Below are 21599 nucleotides of genomic sequence, written 5' to 3'. Positions count from 1 at the left end.
GCAGTCCGCAAGTGCTGGTCGGCCGCCTCCTGAAATTTTCATTTTTTCGAGTTTCAGACCTGAAGTATTCTAAAAGATAAGTACCCTGTTGGGGATCCTTTTTTCTTGCTCTAACTGATGTCAGAAAAAGTTAATAATTGTCTTGCCTGTGGAAAGCAAATACCTCACAGAGATTTTCATTCTTACTGCATCACCTGTTTAGGCCCAGACCACGACGTTCCTCGCTCTCGGTTTTGTGCCTTGTTCAACGCCCGAACTATTCGTTGTCGGGCTATTTTTGTCACTAAAATCCTTTGCTCTCGTTCTCCATATTCTGAAATGGCTTTGATAAGCCATCCGACCACTAATCTTCCGAAAAAACATAAGGATAAAGATAGAGACAGACCGCATAGTTCCAAAACTGACGATGAGGCTTCCTTTAAGCTAGTCGCCAGTCCGCCAGTACTCAGTGAGGCACTTTTGCAGCCCCTGATACCCACTTCTACATATCTGCAGGCCCCTACTGAGACCCATTCGAAGTCCGATATGCTGCGGATGTCTCTACCTTGCATGGGTCAGGAAATGCTGTGCAGGCACCGGCTTCTGCGGGTGTATTCAGGCCTTCCAATTTTCATATTAAACCGATGACTTAGTTTCAAACCAAAAATACCGAATTTCTCAGGCCCAGAGTTCGCACTACACCTAAGAAACCGACAACCAAAGCGCATTCTCAGGCCCACATGCCTCAGAAACAAATGCTTAAAATGGCTGAAGATCTTATAACTTTAATTAGAGGAAGCCAGCCTTCCTCCTCAAAAAGACCAAGAACTGGTTTTCCTTCTGAGTCTTCAGATCATGTGTCTGTTGACTCTGATCCTTTTGATTACCAGGACATACCCTTATCTACCTATGAAGATTCTGATGCAGAGGATTCCATTCCCTCTGCTTCCCCACCAGAAGATTTTTCTGTTGGTGAAACCCTGCATACCCTTAGAGAGCATTTTCGCTGGGAGTGCCAGGACTACCCACAGTCCAAAAAGAGACTCAGGGAATTTTTAAACTTGCCTCAGCACAGGGCTCTAGCTGTCCCTCCTGTTCTGGAAATTGTAGATGATGTCTTCTTGGAATCCAGCCTTACCCCTGATACTTTGCCTCCAGCTCCGAGGAAACCTGACAGGTATTACAGAGTACCTGACACCCACAAATTCCTCTTTAAGAATCCTACTGTGGATCCAGAGACCATTTCCCAGGGACCTAAAGGCATTAAGGCTAAAACAGCCAAAAACCCTACCCCTTCGGACAGGGACTCTGGGGCTTTAGACAGATGGAGGTAAGAAGGTGTACACCTCTGCTACTCCTGCCATCAGGGCTTTAAATTGCCAGTTTCATATGAAAAAGTATCAGCAGCACGTTATGGAGCTAATTAAACAGAAAATGATGTTGATTCCTGATAGTACAAAACATAAAGATTTACAAGAGTTAATGCATTCTGCTAACCAAGTTGGAAAACATACTTTGCAATGTGGTTTTAATGCCTTAGAAGCATCTTGCAGGGCTGCTGTCACTCAGTCTGTTCTTAGAAGGCATGCTTGGCTTAAGGAACAAATCTTGCCAGACCGTGTCAAAGCAAAATTACTAGATGCACCATTAAACCAAAAACGCCTATTTCGCAATAAAGCAGAAGAAGTCCTCAAAAGATGGAGGAAAAAGCTAAATCTATGCAAACTGTTAAAGATTTACTACAGGTACAGCCACCTAGATTCAGTAGGCATTGCCCTTCTAAAAACTGGTCCTTTCCAGTCACTCCCAGACCTTCTCAGTCCAAGCCCAGGGGCAACAGACCACCAAGATTACAGTCTCAGGGTATGCACAGATCTAAGCAATGGAGTGCTCCCACCTCTAAAACAAGGAGTAGTAAACCACCTTCCTATGGTAAAATCTCGCAATGACTTATCCTTAACTCTTCCAAGCCTTGCCCAAGTACTTGCACCCTTAGGAGGAAAACTTGCCCTGCATGCAAAAAAAAAACTGGGAGTACATCACCCAGGACAGATGGGTCTTGAACATTGTATCCCAGGGATACAGATTCTACTTCCACTCACTGCCAACCCCAAGCGGATGGCCAGACCTCCCCCCAAACCAGTGGGCAGAGGCCCAAAAGCAAGTACTTTTTCTTCTCAGTATCAAGGCTATTCAACCTGTCCCAGCAGAGCAAAGGGGACAAGGTTTTTACTCCAGACTGTTTCTGGCACCCAGAAAAGAAAACTCTTGGTGCCCTATCCTGGATCTGTCTATTCTCAACACCTTCCTCGTGGTTCCAAGGTTCAAAATTCTTACTCTCCAACAGCTGCTTCCTATGCTAGCCAAGGACTCCTGGCTAGCTACCCTAGACTTAAAAGAAGCTTATCTGCACATCCCCATAAGGGAATCTTGCAGGAAATATCTGTGTTTCAGGGCAGGCTCTATGCATCAGTTATCTGCACTTCCCTTTGGCTTATCTACTGTGCCCAGGGTATTCACAAAATGCCTAGCTCCAGCCATTGCATATTACAGGCAGAGAAAAATTCAAATTTACCCATACTTGGATGATTGCCTGATTCAAGCGGACAGTCAGGAATTGCTGCTCCAGCACCTGACATTTGTAAAGAGACTTCTAACTTCACTGTGGAACACAATCAATGAAAAGAAATCACATCTTGTACCCAGCCAACAGATTGTATTCCTGGGAGCAAGCTTGAACACAACTTCCCAGATGGCATTCCTCACTCCAGAAAAACAAATTTATTTGACAAGCTACTTCAATCTACTGGCCACCAAAACCCAGCTATCTGCAAGAAAAATACTGCAAGCCCTAGGGTTCATGGCCTCTTGCATTCTACTAATTCCATATGCAAGACTGCATATGAGGAAACTTAAATGGTACTTAAAAAGTCTCTCGTGTTAACATTCTCAGGACCTGGAGACAATGATTCCTATCATTCCTTGCCTAAGGGCAGAGTTCCTTTGGTGGGCAGAGACCTGCTACCATAACAAAGGACTCCCTTTCACTCAACCCCCTGACGCCCAAACCCTAACAATAGACGCATCAGACTATGCATTGGGGGCTCACATGGCAGGACAATGCATTCAAGGCAAATGGAGCCCAATGCAAATGCACCTGCATATCAATCAAAAAGAAATGTTAACTGTACAGAATGCTCTGAAAGCCTTCAAATGCCTTACTCTTCCAGGGCAACTATTGATAAAGACAGACAACACCACATTTATGTGGTACATAAACAAGCAGGGGGGAACCCATTCCTACCCACTCTGCAGGTTAGCCATGGCTCTGTTAAATGCAGCCTTGAGCAGTCAAGTGCACCTGCAAGCTCAATTCCTGCCAGGCAAACTAAATTCACTGGAAGACGACTTAAGTAGAAATCTAATGGACCCACATGAGTGGAAACTGGAACCCAAATCATTCAAGCTTCTGATCCACAGGTGGGGGGCACCAGAGGTGGACCTCTTTGCTTCCCCTCAGAACTATCAATTGAGCAAATATTGCACCAGAACTCCCCACAGCCAAGCATAGAAAGTGGATGCCCTGTCCTTTACATTGGGAAAACCTCTCAATTTATGCCTTTCCCCCTCTGCCCCTCCTCTCAAAGGTTCTACTAAAAATCAAACAGGACAAGCCAAGGACAGTCCTGATTGCACCAGACTGGCCATGCCAGCACTGATACCCACTTTTGCGCAGTCTGATAGTACTGCCACCATGGCACCTGCCTCAGACCCCCTCCCTGCTGTCCCAGCAGGAGGGGCAGATTTTGCATCCTCAGCTACAAACCCTGAACTCAGCAGCCTGGCTGATCCCCTCATCACCAGCAACCCTCAGTAAACAGGTGCTGGATGTCATCCTTGAGGCAAGGAGGCCTAGTACTAGAAAATCCTATTCAGAAAAGTGGAAAAGATACTGTTCTTGGAGCCAATCTCAAGGAATGGACACAACTGTGCCCAGCTTACCTCATATACTAGATTACTTAACAGAAATGCTCCACAAAGGCCTATCCTTCTCTTCAATTAAGATTCATGCCTCTGCCATCTCGGCTCATTATAATACTGAGCCACCCCTCTTCTCTCATCCTCTGGTCAAACAGTTCCTGAGAGGAGCCAAAAATTTAAGACACCCCCCCCCCCCAGGAGAGCTCCCACTCCAGCCTGGGCCTTAACTTTGTATTGGAAAAACTCACGCTTCCACCCTTTGAACCTGCTGCCTCAGCAGAGTTAAAATTCCTCTGCTGGAAAACAACTTTACTTCTAGCCATCACTTTAGCAAGAAGAGTGTCTGAATTGCAGGCCCTTATGGCCATGGAACCCTTCATTATCTTCCATGTGGACAGGGTTTCCCTCGGGACTAACCCATCATTTATGCCCTAGGTGTGTCTAGTGTGGCTTTAAACCAATCCATTCATTTGCCAACCTTTTTCCCTAATCCTCAGAATAAAGGGGAAAGGATCCTTCATTCCCTGGACGTGCACAGTCAGCTTAGGTTATATCTGGACAGGACTAAACCTTTCAGGAAATCTGACCAGCTGCTAGTCAGCTTTGCTACAGGGACAGAGGGCAAGGCCATTTCTAAATGGATAGCACACTGCATCCATTTCTGCTACAAACACCATGGGAAACCTACCCCTCAGGGGATCAGAACACATTCCACTAGGGCTACATCAACGTCTACAGCATTTCTCAGGGGAGTCACTACCAGGGACATCCTAGAAGCTGCAACCTGGAGCTCTTTACACACCTTCACCAAGCATTGCCACTTACCTGTCTTTTCTAAATCCAGAGCTGGATTTGCCACAGCAGTCTTACAGGGCCTGCTTGCCAGCCCTAATGCTTCTTAACTGCCTCCATCCATCCTCAGCTTTGGGAATCAACCCAAATGTGATGACTGCAACAGTAAAACATGAAGAACATAGTACAGTTGTGTACACTTACCATAAATGTAGATGTTCGAGTGTATTCACTGTTGCAGTCCTGGTTACTCTCCCTCCGGCCCCCTGACTTTTCTATACTTCTACCTATTCTTTTGTTGTTTGGCCATATCTTATAACATTGGTATTTACTTTCTACTGGGGGTGTTCCATACCATGTAATTGCTTCCTATTGTGGGGGCTCCTGACATCTGGGGCAAGAAAAACTGATGTAATGGCGTCGCTGCATGTTTTATACCCATGACAACCTGACGTCATGGAAGAAGTGGCAGCATCTAACGCAGAAATCCCAAGACTCTGGTATTCAGGCTGACTGAGGGCTACCTGCAGGCAGATAACCCAAATGTGATGGTTGCAACAGTGAATACACTCGAACATCTGCATTTATGGTAAGTGTACACAACTGTACTTTCTTCACCATTTATGGTGTCCAGGTCCCCTTTTATTGGTCACAGACAACACCATAGTCATGTGGTACCTGAACAAAGAAAGGGGTATGAGGTCATATCCGCTTTGCCAGCATTCTCTGATGCTTCTGGCCTCATACATCCCATCAGAGCAAAACATGCTAACAAACAGACCAAGCAGATCCTGGATGGATCCTCACAAGTAAAAACTCATGACAGAGGTTAGCCTGGATTTGGACCAGATGTGGGGAACACTTCAAATAGTTCTGTATTCCTCCGTTCAGAACACACAGTTGGAAAAATTGTGTTTGAGACATCCTTGCAGCCATGCTTGGAGGACTGAAACATTCTCATTTCTGTAGACCGAAATGTTCCTTTATGCATTTCCACCCTTTCCACCAATACCTGAGTTACTTCTAAAGATTCAAAAAGAATTACCAAGGGTTACTGTGATTCCCCATTTTTTGCACAGACAGAGTTGGTTCTGTGTTTTCATGGAATTGGCCAAAGGCAATTACCACAAGTTCCCTCACACTCTGGATCTGTTCACACAGTGTCAGAGGTGACTGGTGCACCCAATGTTTGAGCAGTTTTGATACCTTTTTGACACATGTTCCATGATGATGTTTACCTTTTTGACACATGTTCCATGATGATGTTCATCAGGTATTGAAGGAGACAAGAAAACCTGCAACAAAAAAATATTATGTTTACAAGTGGAACTGGTTTTGTAGGTGATGCATAACTGATATCAGAGAACCTGGTATGGTTTAAACCCTTTTTGTTTTAAAATATTTGTGGGAGCTACGAACCAAAAGCAATTTAGACACAAGCAGAAGGGACCTGGTGATAAAAACACTCCTTTAATGCCAAAACATTATATTAACGCTTCAAATACACAATATAATACATTTTCATCCATAAATGTCAAGACCTCATCAGATACAATGAAAAATAAATTCCACCCCCTTTATTTTTTTATTTTAAATTTGTTAACCAGGGAGGTCCGACATTTTCAGTGGAGGTCAGGGGAGAAAAGCTCCACATAACACTAAGAATGTATACATACAAGAATACAAATAGACATACATAAGCAAGCATTAACAATTTCTAGGTAGTGAATAACGCATGCAAGAAAAACTTGAGTTACATTTATTTATTTTTTCACAAGAAGAAGGTTGCTCGTTCTGTACAGAACTTTACATTAGTTAAACAGGTCAACAGGCTCTATAAAGGACTTGTCATTGGAATAGTTGGATCGTTACAGACTCCAAGCAACAGTGCAGAGTATGGATTAACCTGGGGAGTAGCATGAGTAAAGCCAGTTATTTAAGTAATGGGTTTTGAGGAATTTTTCAAATTGGAGATAGAAGGGTGACAGATGTTGGCAATGGAGCAGGCATAGAGAGATTTCCCAGCTTCATTTTTATGTTTGACATTGATGAGGTTTTGATTATTGGATCTTAAGGTTCTATTGGTGGTATAGTGATGAATTAAGTGCTGCAGTGCTGTTTTTTTTCTGGAAGGTAATAGAGCTTGTAAGCTATTAAGAGTTGGTTGAGTAGGAGTAGCTGAGGTAGCTCAAGTCAGTTTAGTTGCTTGAGGGCAAAGCAGTGATGGGATCTGAGAGTGGCATCTGTGGTAAACTGGGCAATCTTTTTTTAGTTCGCTGTGGCGAAGGTTGGTAAAGATAGGGGAGGCATAAAGGAGAATAGATAGGAGGTGAGGCCTTGTAATAGTGGCTTTGGTATGTTTGGTTATTAGGTAATATAAAGGAGACCAAGCTTTTTGTTAACTTTCTTTATAGTTTGGGCTATGTGTATGTCGAATTTGAGATTGTCAATTTCAACACGTAGCAGTTTAGTGTGTGTGTGGTTGGGTTGATTTTTATATTGATTTACATGTTATGGTAAAGCCGTTGTTTAGAGTGTGAGATTTTCCAGGACTGAAGAGAATGAGTTTTGTGTTTTTGGGATTAAGAATAAGTTTGATGTTAGTGAACCATGATTCTGCAAAGGTAAAGTTGTTCTGAGTTATGGTTTGAAGCTATTTTAGGGTGGGAGCAGCACATATAATGGTGGTGTCATCTACATATTGCACTACTGAGGCTGAGGGTGAGGCTAAGGCAGTCTGATTAGTAAAAAGTGAGAACAGCAAAGGACCAAGGATAGACCCTTGACGGACACCTATGGCTACTGGTAGTAGGGGGGACAGTTGGCCTTGCCATAGGACAGCTTGTTGACGGTCTGATAAATAGTTACTGAACCATGATATGCTGGAGGAGCTTACGTTAAGGGTAGATAGAGTCTCTAGGAGTATAGTATGGTTAACCATATCAAAGGCTTTGGATAAGTCTTAAGAATATGGTGGATATGAATAGTCCTTTGTTTCTATGATGATTGACGATGTTAGTGAACGAGAGTAGTGCTGTGTTGGTGCTATGGGAAGGTCTAAAGCCATGCTGTGATTCGGATAGTAGGTAATTTTTTAGAAGGAACTGCATGAGTTGAGATTGAACAACTCTTTCCAGTGTTTTAGACAGAGGAGATAGAATCGCGATGGGGCGGTAGTTGGTTAGCTCAAGGGATTTGCCTCCTTTGTGCAGTGGTATAATATGTGATATTTTCCATGAGTGAGGTACTTTACATTCTGATATTGACTTTATTAGGATGGACACTGGATAGGCTGTTGCTTCAGGTGTCATCTGAAGGAAGTCTGCTGGCAGATTATCAGCTGCCAGTGTGGTTGGTTTGCAGGGAAAAGCTGGACAGGTAGTTTTGTGTGTTGGGATGGGTTGGGATGTCTGTTGAACTGGGGGCACAAGTACTATTTTGGGTGTTGGCTAGGGTATAGTCACTTAATAATCGCTCAATCAATTAAGCATCATTTTTTAAAAAAACACCATAACTAAAAAATTGTTAACATCCAGAAAAAACTTTTATGCTGATTTCATAAAAAAATCATCAGATTAAAAATAAATATAAAAAGCCTATCTTTCCATATTATACAGAAAGTGAATAAAATATTTTACTTGTATATACAGGAATAATATGGAAACAAGTGAATACTAGTGTCATGTCAGAAACGGCCAAAATATGAAAAATATGTTAGAACATACGGCCACTTCAAGAGTTATAAATCATAAAAAAGTTGGCACCTACAAATGTGGGGCATGCCCACAATGCACTGATATTAGCCATTGTGATAAAATATTAGTGAGGGCTAGACAGAAGCAGATTGTGGGCAAGGTGTATTCCAGTTGTAATTCCAAGGATTTAGTCTACATTGTTCAATGTGACCATTGTGATGCCTTCTACGTAGGGAAGACTGAGCGTAAGTTAAAACGTAGGATTTATGAACACCTGAATGACGTTAAAAATAAGAATGAACAGAATGCCCTTTTTAAGAATACCTTAGTCTGCAAAGAAGCCAACTTTTTCTTTTTTGTCATTGAGGTGGTGCCTTGGGATGTGTGTGTGTGTGTGTGTGGGGGGGGGGGGGTCCTTGGGAAACTAAATTAGAATATAGAGAGGCCTACTGGCAGATAGTACTGGAGGCCTAGTATCTAGGACTCAATGACAGCATCTCGCTGGCACCAGTTTTAAAGTTAAGGGCTGCTAAATTGTGAACATATGCTTTTTTATTTCAATATGTAGAGGGTATCGGTTTATGTATTTATCAGTACTTTTCCGTTAACGGGGCAACAGTTCTAACGGAGAAGTACCGCTACTGTCAGCCTAATTACATGTTCACATTGTCAACAGATTACCATATTTTCCCAAGCCCTTTCTCCATATTGTCAGTTCACCATCTCAGCACGTTTTTTTTCTAAGGGGTTTGACATGTCACAAAATCAGTAACATTGTGAGAATGAAGGCAAAAGTAAAACACGAAAAAAACAGCATCAGCTCTGACTTCCGATCAAGGGTACATTTTGCCAGCTGGTTCCGTAACGGTTGCTCCCACTTTTCATTTGCCATTCTCAAAACATGTCGCTATTCATGAAACTCCTTGGTCCCCATTGCCTGACAGCATTACAAATGTTAACACACTGACCCTTAACCATGTGCTGGGAAAGAGGAACACTTCCTTATTTTCTCAGTGTAGGACGTCTGTGAAGTACAACTAATTTATTAAGGAACGGGGGATCTTTTTACAAGAGCGTGTGTGTGTGTGTGTGTGTGTGTGTGTGTGTGTGTGTGTGTGTGTGTGTGTGTGTGTGTAAGTGACCATCACTGACTTGTAAGGAAATCATCAACAGTCCTAGAACAAATGCCAAATTAAGACCAGAGTACAAAAACATCATAAGCAGCGATGGTTGCCGAGGATAAGTCGCTAGTACTGGGAGAACAAAGACAAAAATCAATCCCGCGAAAAAAGGTAAAATAAGCAGTACTGAGAAGACAGACAATCAGTAATACTGTCAGGATGAACACAAAGTTAAACCCAGAAAAAAAAGAAAGCATCACATTCACATCACCCGAACATTTTGACTGCTACCCTGTTAACAGAAAATATCTTTTTAAGGTTTTAAGAAAAAAAGAAACCCTACATTTTGGACAGTGAAGTTTGTGGAAAACCTGGCAATCCCTGTGACTTGTTCGCTTGGTACACAGGAAGGAAACACTTTAAACGCGATCGTTGAGCTGAAATCCAGTGCCTTATCATGTCTTTTAACCAGGTGTGTGTAAAATTTAGAAATGACATTGCCTTTGTTAATTATTATGCAGTAAAATAATTTTGCACACATCAGGTTATATTCAGACCAAAAATACATGACAAGTAACTGGATTCGGAGCTCAGCAACCGCATTTAAAGTGTTGCCCCGATAATGGAAAAGTACCTATTTATCTTACTGGGGATGTTCCTGCAATATTATGTGTGGTCAGTAGATGGTGACATGACACTAGTATTAACTTGTTTCCATATATTCCTGTATATACATGTAAAGCATTTTATTCATTTTTTGTATAATAAAGAAAGATAGTTTTTTTATATTTATTTTTAAATTGATGAATTTTTATGAAATCAACATAAAACATTTTTTTCTGGATGTTAACAATTTTTTAGATATTTTTTTTTAAATAATGCTTAATTGATTGATTGGTTGTTAAGTGACTGTATAAAGGAGGTGGAGTGTATTTTTCATTGTATCTGATGAATTCTTGATATTTACGGACGAAAACGCATTAGATTGTGTATTTGGAGCATTAATATTGTGTTTTGGCATTAACATTGGCTTTTGGCATTAATCCAGAATCCATTATGGCAGACAGTCAGCATGGCTTCCGTCCTCGTCACAGCACTACTTTACCATAAATTCAAATGATGGCACAATAATCTCCCCTGACCCCTCTACAAAACTATTAGGTGTCATCATAGACAATAATCTAAAATTCGGCCTACATGTTAACCAAACTATCAAAACCATCAATAAAAAACTAGGGTCACTTTACAGAATAAAAGCCTTCCTAACCCCTCCAGCTAAAATTGCCATAGCTCGCTCTCACCTTCTTTCAACCCTTCTGTATGCATCCCCTCTACTCTCGAATTTAAATAAGACTGTCCAACAAACTCTCAATTTGCTACAACCACATTGCCAGGTTTGCCACTGGGCTGCCTTTTAGGACACATCATTGCATCAGTCTAAATCAGCTTGGGTGGCTTGAACTACCCAGCCTAATCCAGTATAACCAACTGATTATGGCCTATAAAATCCTCTATAATCCGGATAATACTCCTGCACTTAAAAATGTTATCACCCCCTATAACAATCCTAGACCGCTTCGATCCTCTAACAAACTACTAATTCAGACTAGCAAAATTAATAACACAGCCGGTGACTCTCTCTCTTTGCAAACTCTGTAAGTAGATCCTGGAACTCTCTTCCAGCTGATATTACCTTACTTTCCACCTTAGATCAATTTAAAACTAGACTCAAACAACATTTGTCACTTACCTGGCTATGTCAATGTATCAAGCCTGGCTAACTCTCTCTAGAATGTGTAAAAATCTGTTAACCAGTTTACTGTGTAATTTAATTTAATCCTGACTTGCGCTCAGGATTAACTCTAACCTGTGGAACTTGTTTAACTTGTTTACTTATGTAATCTCTGTAAATAGTCTGTTTGTAATATGTAATGCTGGTATTATGTAATGCTGTATCTGCTTACCCTTGGAGCTTTTCTCCCAGGGCCTCCGCTGAAAATGGACATGCATCCAGTCGGACTATCCCGGTCAACAAATGTAAAATAAAAATAAAAAATAAATAAAAATAAAGGAGTGTTTTTATCACCAGGTCCCTTCTGCTTGTGTCTGGATTGCTTTTGGTTTGTGTTTTTTTGTCCTGGACACATTCTGCACTTTTTTGGGTTATTTGTGGGAGCTACTCATTGATAGCTTATCTTATGCATTTATCATGGTGCATCTTGCGGCTATCTCAGCTTGTCTACCCATGGATACCCCTCTTTCATCTCTTTTTGTGGTCAAAAAGTTTATGAAAGGAATGCTGCACTTGAGACCCCTTGAAAGCAAATTTCTCCTCCTCGGGATCTCAACTTTGCTCTTGAAAAATTGACCTTATGTCCTTTTGAACCTGCCTTTCAGGCTGATTTGAGGTTCATCACGTGGAAAACTGTTTTACTTATTGCTCTGACATCTGCAAGGCCAGTCTCTGAGCTGCAAGCTCTGATGGTGGACCAACCTTATCTGATTTTCCACAAGGACAGGACAGTTTTATGCACTAATAAGCTTTATGTTTTATGTTTTATTAGTTTTATGCACTAATAAGCACTAAATAAGCTACTAATTACTATAGCACTCAACCTTCCTCATTACCTAGAGGAAAACAGTTTTTGTACTTACTTTTCTCACTTGCTTAGAGAAAAACAGCTCTTGTACTCACTTTCCTCACTTATCTAGAAGAAAATGTTTTTTTTTATTCAGGCATGTCCAAGGGTCAGCTCCCAGTGTTCTCTCCTGTCTATCTGCTGAATCTGGGCATCTTGAGGCAATGTAGAAATTGCCTCATGTACACAGACAACCCTCTCCTCCTACCACCCAACACTACAACCTGTGAGAGATGCACTTATCTAGCCAAACTGGAGGTAAAGCTCTCTCCAACCAAGACTGAACTTGACAGTCATGAGTAGAAGGTAAACATTTGCAACACACAACACTCATCACATAGTCTCACTAAATCTACACCACCAAAATCCACACATGGTAACACAAAAACATTCACAGAGGCTATCAGTAATAATCTGTGTAAACAACAGAGACCTCCAAAGCAGAAATGCAAGCAACCTCCATCCCCCAACACAACCCAAATGACACATAGCCCACAGACTCAGTGTGCCACTCAACCACAGCCAATAAGACAAAACAACTTACCCAACACACTAGTCATATGTGACTCTATAGTCAGGAACACTGATGTCCCACTCACCAGGCTAAACAAGGAGAAGGTTACTGTCAGCTGCCTCTCGGGTGCCAGGATCCGCCACATAACCCACGCACTCATGTCACTCCACAACAAGTGCAAATATGACTCTGTCATTGTCCATGTTGATGTAAATGACCTGAGACGTACCTCCCTGGACTACATGAAAAGAGACATGGAAGAGCTCTCCGATCTTGTAGCCCAGGCAGGTATCACCCTAGCCCTGAGTAGCATTCTGCCATTGCCCAGAATGATACCGCAGTACAAGGACAAAATGATTGACTTCAACAATTGGCTAAGCTTCTGGTGTCATTCTAAGGGGATCCAGTATCTCTCTGCTTGGGATGACATGGTCGACAGACCACAATGCTTTGGCACAGATGGGCTGCACCTGTCGCCCCTGGGATTACGGATACTGGCTAAGGCTCTTGCTGCCCCTATAGTGCCTTTTTTAGACAAGGTTCAAATAACAAGTTCACCACCGTAACAGGAACAGGCAAGCAAAAACCGAGAGTAATGCTACTCAATGCTAGAAGTCTAAATCTCAAAATGCACTCACTCGAAGCACTCCTTAAAATGGAGAACATCGATATCTGTGCAGTGACTGAGACCTGGTTCAAGGCTCCAAAGAGCACCCCTGCACTACCAGGCTATAACTCATACCACACTTTTCGGCCATGTAACTTAGACCGGAACACCAAAGGCGGAGGTGTGTCCATATTCATTAAGGATATCCACACCTCCAGGCTAGTTGCTCAGCATAATGCATCTGAGGTTATCCAAGTGCAACTAACTCTGGGCAAAACTGCAATCCAAATTGTAGCTTGCTACAGATCCCCCATCATGCCCCAGGATTCCCACTCCTCTTATTTTGATGTACTGGAAAATATTAGGGTTCAACCAAACACCCTAATAATGGGCGACTTCAACTACCCCACCATTAACTGGGAAAACTACTCTTGTACCAACTCCTTAGCTCAACGCTTTCTGGAATTCATAAACTCCAGTGCCCTGGATCAACTTATCCACACCACCACCAGGGGCAACAATATCCTAGACCTAGTCATTACCAACATGAGTGACCGGTGTTCCACACCTGAAGTCAACTCCTCGTTGGTCCGATCCGACCATAAGCTAATCACCCTTGATATCCACATCCCGCCCCCACCCCCCATTAAGGAAACCACGGTAAACCATTTCTCCAAAGCCAACTTCGTGCTTCTTAAGACAGAAGTGGTGAACTTCATGACATCCATGCAGATGGACAATACAGTTACAACTGCTGAATCCTACACAAATGCACTCTATAAGCGCTTACACGAGTGCATAGATCATGCTATCCCAAACAGAACCAAGATGCTATCCTCCAAAAAAAGGAAGCTAATCTGGTGGTTCCCTGCCATAAACAAACTGTACAACAGAAGGAAGAAACTGTTGCAAAAGAGAGTAAAATCCCATGAGTGGAGCAGCTCTCTGGTCAGCCTCAGTAAGAAGCTGAGATCCCTTATAAGATCCTCCAAAGCTAGCTACAAAAGCAAAATCGCCACTAATTCTAAGGACAACCACAAAGCATTCTATAGCTATGTCAAGAATCTCGATGGCAACACCCAGATCTGCTCTGAATTACAGCACAACGGCACGAAAATTACAGAACTAACTGATATTGCCAACATCCTGGCAGATAGGTTCAGTGCTAACTTTACCCCCCACCCCCACCCCTTAAAGGGCCCATGTCTATACAGGAAGAATGCAGAGTCCCTGTAATCACAACTACGCAGGTAAAAGCTGCACTCTCTAAAGCCAAAAACACAGCATCCATGAGACCGGACAACATCCCAGGCTGCGTTTTATACAAACTTCAGAACGAACTGGCTCCCACTTAAGCACCATGTTCAATAATAGCCTCACATCAGGCTTTGTGCCCACTGAATGGCGTACAGCATCAGTTATCCCACTCCACAAAGGGGGAGCCACCACTGATCCCGGGAACTATCGACCTATTAGCCTGATGAGCCTGTTCTGCAAGGCCATGGAACGTATCATCATGAAACTCATAAACAAAGACATTGGTAACCTCCAAAGTCTGGATCCCACCTAGTTCGGGTTTGTGAATGGCAGATTATGCCTCCTGAACCTGATCAGCTTTTTTGAGGCAGTCACCAAAGCCGTAGATGAGGGTAAGGTGGTTCACACAGCCTATCTTGACCTCACCAAGGCTTTTGACACCATCCCCCATTCTGGAATTATAGCTAAACTCACTAAACTAGGTATAATAAATCCCTACGTCACAAGATGGGTTGCCAACTGGCTCACTGACAGAACCCACACTGTAAAAGTTGCAGACTCCAAATCTGAACTCAAAGCAGTGGCAAGTGGAGTACCACAGGGTTCCGTCCTGGGACCTCTCCTGTTTGGGGTCTACTTCTCTAAACTACAGGCTAACACAGAAGGCCTCTGGCTAATGAAGTTCGCAGATGACTGCAAACTAGGAGCCATAGTCAAGTCCCCAAATGATGTGGACATCCTACAGAAGGGCCTTGCTGAGACAGATGCCTGGTGTCAGAGCCATGGCCTCAAGCTCAATGCCAAAAAGTGCAGTGTCATCCCCTTTGGTAAAAACTCTGTACCCATGAGCTACCACATAGGCAGCAATCTACTTAACACCGAATGTGTTATAAGAGACCTTGGGACCCAGGTGGTCAGTAGTCTCTCCTTTGATAGTCACATTGCCACAGTAGTCAGGAAGTCCTTCTACGAGGCACACCTCATCATAAAAGGGTTCTCATCCAGGAAAAAAGAGGTCATTGTCCCCCTCTACTTGACACTCATTAGACCCATTATAGAGTACAACACCCCTTTTGATATGCACCTCACAAGACATCTGCAGCAGCTGGAACAGCCACAGAAGTACCTCACAAAGAGGATTATTGGCCTCAAACAAATGCCCTACACTGACCGTCTCAAAAAACTCCAGCTTTACTCCGTAGCATATCGCCTACTCTGAGGTGATCTCTGCCTAACATATAGCTATGTCAAACCCTGAGCTGTTGGACATGCTACATCTAAATAAATCCCAATCCCTCTGAGCTACATGCTCTAGGGACTTAAACCTTGTCACCACAATAAACAGGACATGCTGGAGGGATATATTCCTGTCCCAGAGATTTCCCATACTCTGGAACAGGCTACCCATCTATGTCAAGCAAAGTTCTTCATTAGCACTCTTCAAGAAAAATCTTGATGAGTGGATGGGAAATAGGAAATACACCCCGAGGATCACTTCTGTGTCTCTGCTTGACAGTGGCATAGGGAAATAACTTTCTTGGGTGGCGTAAGCCAGGGAACCTTGTTGGCTAGGCTTACGTAGGCCCTTGGGCCGATAGCCTAGTACCTACCTATGAACCTAATCTTTCTTTCATGCCAAAAGTTGTTTCTGAATTTACCCCGAATCAAGCCATCAGTCTCCCAGTTTTCTTTCTTGAACCTAAAAACAAGGGAGAAAAGATTCTGCATAACTTGGATGTGCACAGGCAACTCAGTTAACACCTTGACAGAACTAAGCCATTCTTGAAAGCTTAACAGCTGTTTATTTCCTGTTCTTTTGCTAAGAAGGGTCAACCAGTCTTTAAGCAAGTAATTGTTCATTGGTTTTCCTCTGCTATTGTTTTTGTTACTCTCACCATGCTAAGTTTTTTCCAGGCAAGGTTAAGACACATTCCACCAGAGCCTTATCATCTTCGGTGACATATTGGGAAGCAGAGAACCCTAGAAGTATTCTTGAGGCAGCAACCAGTATTCTTTTCATACTTTTACAAAGCACTACAAACTGGTTTCTTTCTCATGTTCCAGAGTAGTCTCTGTGAGGACCATTCTCCAAGGGCTCCTGGATCCTTATCTTTCTTCCTCTCACTTAGGGTAAGCTTTGGGAAACTACCCTTGTGCCACTGAGACAGTGTGAATGATGAACATAATTTTTTTATTTTTATTTATTTATTTATTTATTTAACATTTGTTGACCGGGAAAGTCCGACTAGGTTCCGCAGATCCTGTTTTCAGCAGAGGCCCGGGGAGAAATGCTCCAGAAGCATGTCTTTAGAATGTGGGAGGAAACCGGAGTACCCGGAGGAAACCCACGCGAATGCAGGGAGAACATGCAAACTCCACACAGAAGGCACCCCAGCCGAGAATCGAACCGGAGGACCTCTTGCTGTGAGGCAACTGCATTAACCGTGTACCACTGCGCCACCCAACAGTAGGCAGTGAGCCTACTGAGTAAGCCAGTGAGTAATACAGTTGCGTAATTCCTACTTACCTATAATGGTAGATGCTTTAATTTTACACTGCCTCAGTGACAGTACCCATCCACCATCCCCCATATTTTGTATACAGTTTGATGGTATCCAACCTTGTTGTGCTGCTGGTTGGATTTGGTTATTTGTGTTAGTTTTTGTGGCTGCAGATTGGTTGTTTTCTGTTAGTTATTGCTTCTGATCCTTCTTGGTTCTTCCTACTTTACACATTTTGCCTTGGTAACTGATTTTTTGTGACAGGGGTTAGACTTCCCGTGATGGGAGGGACTTAGCCAACCCCTATCAAAAAGGGTCAGATGAAGGGATTCTGAACTCTGGAAGGCTGCCAATGTGGGTTTGTGCAGCCACAGAGCCCATATACCACTGAGGCAGTGTGAAATTTAAACATCTACAGTTACCAGTAAGTAGGACCTGAGCAACTGTACTCTCACAAATACTGGTACTGTCTGGATTCAGTAGTATAACTTCAGAGCTCACTGCCTACTGTTAGTGAGATGTAAAGTGTTACTGCCATTTTGTACAACAATACCTATATCCATCTGAATGACATAACGAAATCTGAGTAAATGTTTTGTAGACGTGGTGCATTACAGAGTTAGGGAAGGAGTCCTTTTTGGTAAAATACCTCAGTAACACATACAAATCCTTTGGTGTATGTCAGGGAGAGGGAGGCATGTGTCTTCTTGTATGTGTAAGTGGGATCCCCTCACAGTAGCATGTTATTCTGCTGTCTGTCTGTGTATAGGGAGGATCAAACTTTGAATAAAGGATACTGGGAAGATTATGTGCCGCAAAGAGTGTGGGGTTTCAGTGCAATATGTAGAGGCATGGGTACAGTGCCTAAACAGGAAGATTAGACTGTGCATAGTAGTAAGCGCAGCGTTTAAGCAGGTGCATTAAGAAGGGAGTCCATGGTTACACTCTTGTGCATGCCGTTAAGCAGCACATACACCCAGGGATTGATGTGCTTTGCTAAGATAATGCCTAAAAAAGTTTACTAGAGAGGAGGATAAACTGCTACAGTCGACCATCTGCATTCATGGTATGCACCTCCTAGGCAAAGGTGCTGTATTATTGGAACCAAGTTTGCCAGGGCCTGGTGGAGGATTTGAATTATGTGGGTGGGCATAACAAGTGTCTGTAACAGTTGAAATAGAGATCTACTAGTATAACACTCTGTGTATTGAAGCATGGAGACATTCTGAGATACAGGTTCGCCATGGGGGGTAGATTACCAACACAGAAGCAAGTAACACAAATTGAGGAGATTTAGTGTTGCTCACCAGATGGGTGATCAGCCTATCATACCTGAGAGGGGGCTTGTATATCCAGTGTTGTCAGTAGAGAAGCACCAGGTTAGTAATGTCCATTACAATATGCTGTAGCACACACCAGTGCATGGTCAAGTACTGACCAAGGTCCATCTGACCTTTTATTCATATACCTGTGGTCTGCAAATGCAGCATCTTGCATAATAAAGTGCATCTTCGAATTTGTTCTACAGTACTGTTTCCATGTGTACCTGCTTTTGTGCAGCAGCAGGCTATAGAGGCTTATGAGTGTTGGCTGACAGTGGTGTCATGTGTTCATGTTTTTAAAGGTCTTGCTGGGAGAGGGTTCAGAACAGCAGGCCAAAAGAGCTGATAGCAAGGCATCTGTGGCTGCCAGTGATGGTAACATGTTAGTGGCACAGTCCAATAACACAGTGACACTGTCTGCAACACTGCAGGAGGAGTGGTCACCCATATCCAGAAATATAGAAACTGCTGTAGAGGTGCTAGCTATGCATATGCCCTCACCAGAAGATGACAGTTGTCCAGTACCTTATCATCCATCTCTGTCACCAGTCCACAAAGTATCTGATATGTGCACCATCCCTGAGGTAGGCATACAATATATAGAGGAGTGATGTAGAGAGGTGTTACACTCCCATAAGTCCAAGACAGTCCCTAGCCAGAAATGGAATCATCCAGCAGTTTTGCATGTATGTGATTCAGGCAAAGATGGCTGTTACACACAAAATTGTGGAGATAGTGAGCAGGGTCTGTGGCTTTCTGGAAAATGTGTACCAACTGCACAGTGACCTGGAAAACAGAAGAAGTTACTGAGGTCACAGGTGGCAGATGATTCCTGTATAGATGCATGTATGAGACATGATGCAGCAGTCATCGGACTCTTTCATCAGGCCGTACAGTCTGTGTTCATGGGAGGATCCATATGCAAGGTGGTTAGGCACAGGTCATCCCAAGTCAAACAACACAGACTATTGGTGATACAGTACACAGCCTGTCAACTGTGGTCTTGGGCATCATCCAGGTTGTGTGATATAAACAGGACCTGCTGTATCCCAGAGACTACCACTTCTCCGGAACAGACTCCCCATCTACGTGAAGGAGATTTCCTCCCTAACTCAATTCATGTGTAACTTGGACAATTGGATGGAGAACAGGAAATGTATCCCTGTCTTGGCACCTATGTCTCTAATGGACAAAGGCAGCATGTAACTGGTTCATCTCCCAGGCCTCTGCTTTTAAATGCTCATCTCCCAAGACCCTGCTTACACTTATGAAGGGTAGCAGAATACAGACTGTTTGCTGAGGTTCAGCTGCCCTTCCCTCCAACTCCTGTGGCTACAGAAATGCAAGTGTACATCTGTATACCTCTGTTCTCTCTTTTGTCAGTGCTGCAGATCTATAAAACAATGCATGTTATTGTGCTTTGTATGTGCTAAGCTGCCTCTGCTAAACTGTAAAATTTCCATATCTTTCACTGATGTTCATCCTTTCCCTTTTCCTATAAGTTTATAGGTGTTTACTAGGCTAATGACCACAAGGGCCTTTTTAAGCCTAGCCATGCATTCCAAATCTCTGCCAAGATCGCCCTGTATGGGTCAGATTATGAGTAAGTACCACTTTTTCTGAATATTTTTTTCTTCTGCCATGCCTGCCATCTGTCTGCTTTTTTCATTAGCTTCTAATCCATTCATTCTTCACACACCATCTCTTGCTACCTTCCACATGGGTAGTCCCTACATTTTAGTGAAAGGTTTATCTTGCAGTGTTTATACTGCTTGTGGTGAGTGGAGTGGGTAGGTGACAGCTTGCTGGCAAAGGGCCATAATCCAGCAGTCATAGATGTTGTTTTCTTAATAACTAAAGTTGTTCTTGCATCCCTCACGTGCATACTGCTCAGGTGGGAATATTGTTATGATGATGACTGCGCAATCCCACGTATGTATTTTAATTTAGTTACAGGGCACAAGCCATGGTGTATGCCAAGGTGTATTGTGCTGCTCTACTTTCTGTAGCCTTCTCTGTTAGTGACAGTCACAGACCAAATTACTTCTCACACCTCTAAATAGATAAGACATCATCAACTTTTCCATCCCAGGGCTCCTGAACTGCCCGAATCACTCGTCATTCCCAGGTCCTCTGGGTCATAGTCAGATCTCTATCCCTTTACACCATGGAGCCATCCATCAGAGCCTAGTTAAACTTACAACAGAATTAAGTAAAAGTAAAAGTGCATTATTAGTTAGAGTAATAAGATTGTCACCACATAAATCTACCAATAGACCTCCTTATCTTGTTAAAAGTGCACTTGTATGTTTGGAGTTATCTGTAGTTTTCTTACCCACTTTATGTTGTTAGACTTTTTAGTGATAGAGACTGTAAGAGCAGGGGAATTGCAGTTGTTTTTCACCAGACACATGCAAAAGTTGCAATGCAGGTATTCCTGTACAGCTTCTGTTGTAATTACTGAAGAAGTGTGAACATGATGATTGAAAGATTTCCACTACCATGTGTGTTGGCTGCGAGACTATAAATGCTTGCTACTCCATGAGCACTTGAGAAGAATATTCACATACAGATGTGTGCTTGCATTTTTAGGTTTTGGCAGAAGTGCTTACTGGAATGAAAGCAATGGATACCACAAGAGTGCCAATGTACCTGGTAAGATATTTTTAATAGTTTGCCTTAAATATTTCAGTTCTTTGGTTGATAGATTATTACCTCAGTACAAGTACTGTAGAAAAGTAACTGTTAAACTTCTTTTCTAAACAGAGCATTTCTTTTATTGCATTTTAACACAGTACAGCAAAAGGAAACTGCAAATAGAAGTAATAAAATATGCTTTGTTGTTTTTACTCATGCTTAAGCATTTAAATACTTATTTTACCTCATGTAATGTATAGATTGTTAATGTTTCTGAAAAGCCTTGTATTAATAAAAATAACTGTCACTTGCTCAAACTCACATAGATTCTCTCTATCTGCACTGATTGGCCTGTTTGGGTTGGCCTGCTAGCATGATGGAGAGAATCTCTGATTCAGAGAAATGGAGAAGGCCACACAGAGAAATACCTGTTAAGTGTCTCATTATGTTTCTGAATTGAACACTGCACTGTCACAACTAGCATTGCACATGCTTTGCCTTACAGCGCACACGTCATGGAAGCATAAGTACCCCTTACACACACACACACACAC

General features: G+C 42.6%; 1 protein-coding gene across 1 annotated transcript in view; it reads left to right on the top strand.

Annotated features, from left to right (window-relative positions):
• The window catches only part of IRAK2 (interleukin 1 receptor associated kinase 2), an 862709-nt gene that overhangs the window by 680440 nt on the left and 160670 nt on the right, over positions 1-21599 (top strand). Inside the window, exon 10 of the mRNA XM_044078636.1 lies at positions 21001-21063. Coding sequence (XP_043934571.1) covers positions 21001-21063 — 63 coding nt within the window. The remainder of the gene's footprint in view (positions 1-21000; positions 21064-21599) is intronic.

This window comes from Protopterus annectens, chromosome 7.part1 (assembly GCF_019279795.1).
Source record: "Protopterus annectens isolate FY-2018-M chromosome 7.part1, PAN1.0, whole genome shotgun sequence".
Lineage (NCBI taxonomy): Eukaryota > Metazoa > Chordata > Ceratodontiformes > Protopteridae > Protopterus > Protopterus annectens.
The sequence above is the reverse complement of the archived record's forward strand: the minus strand, read 5'-3'. Positions and strand labels throughout refer to the sequence as shown.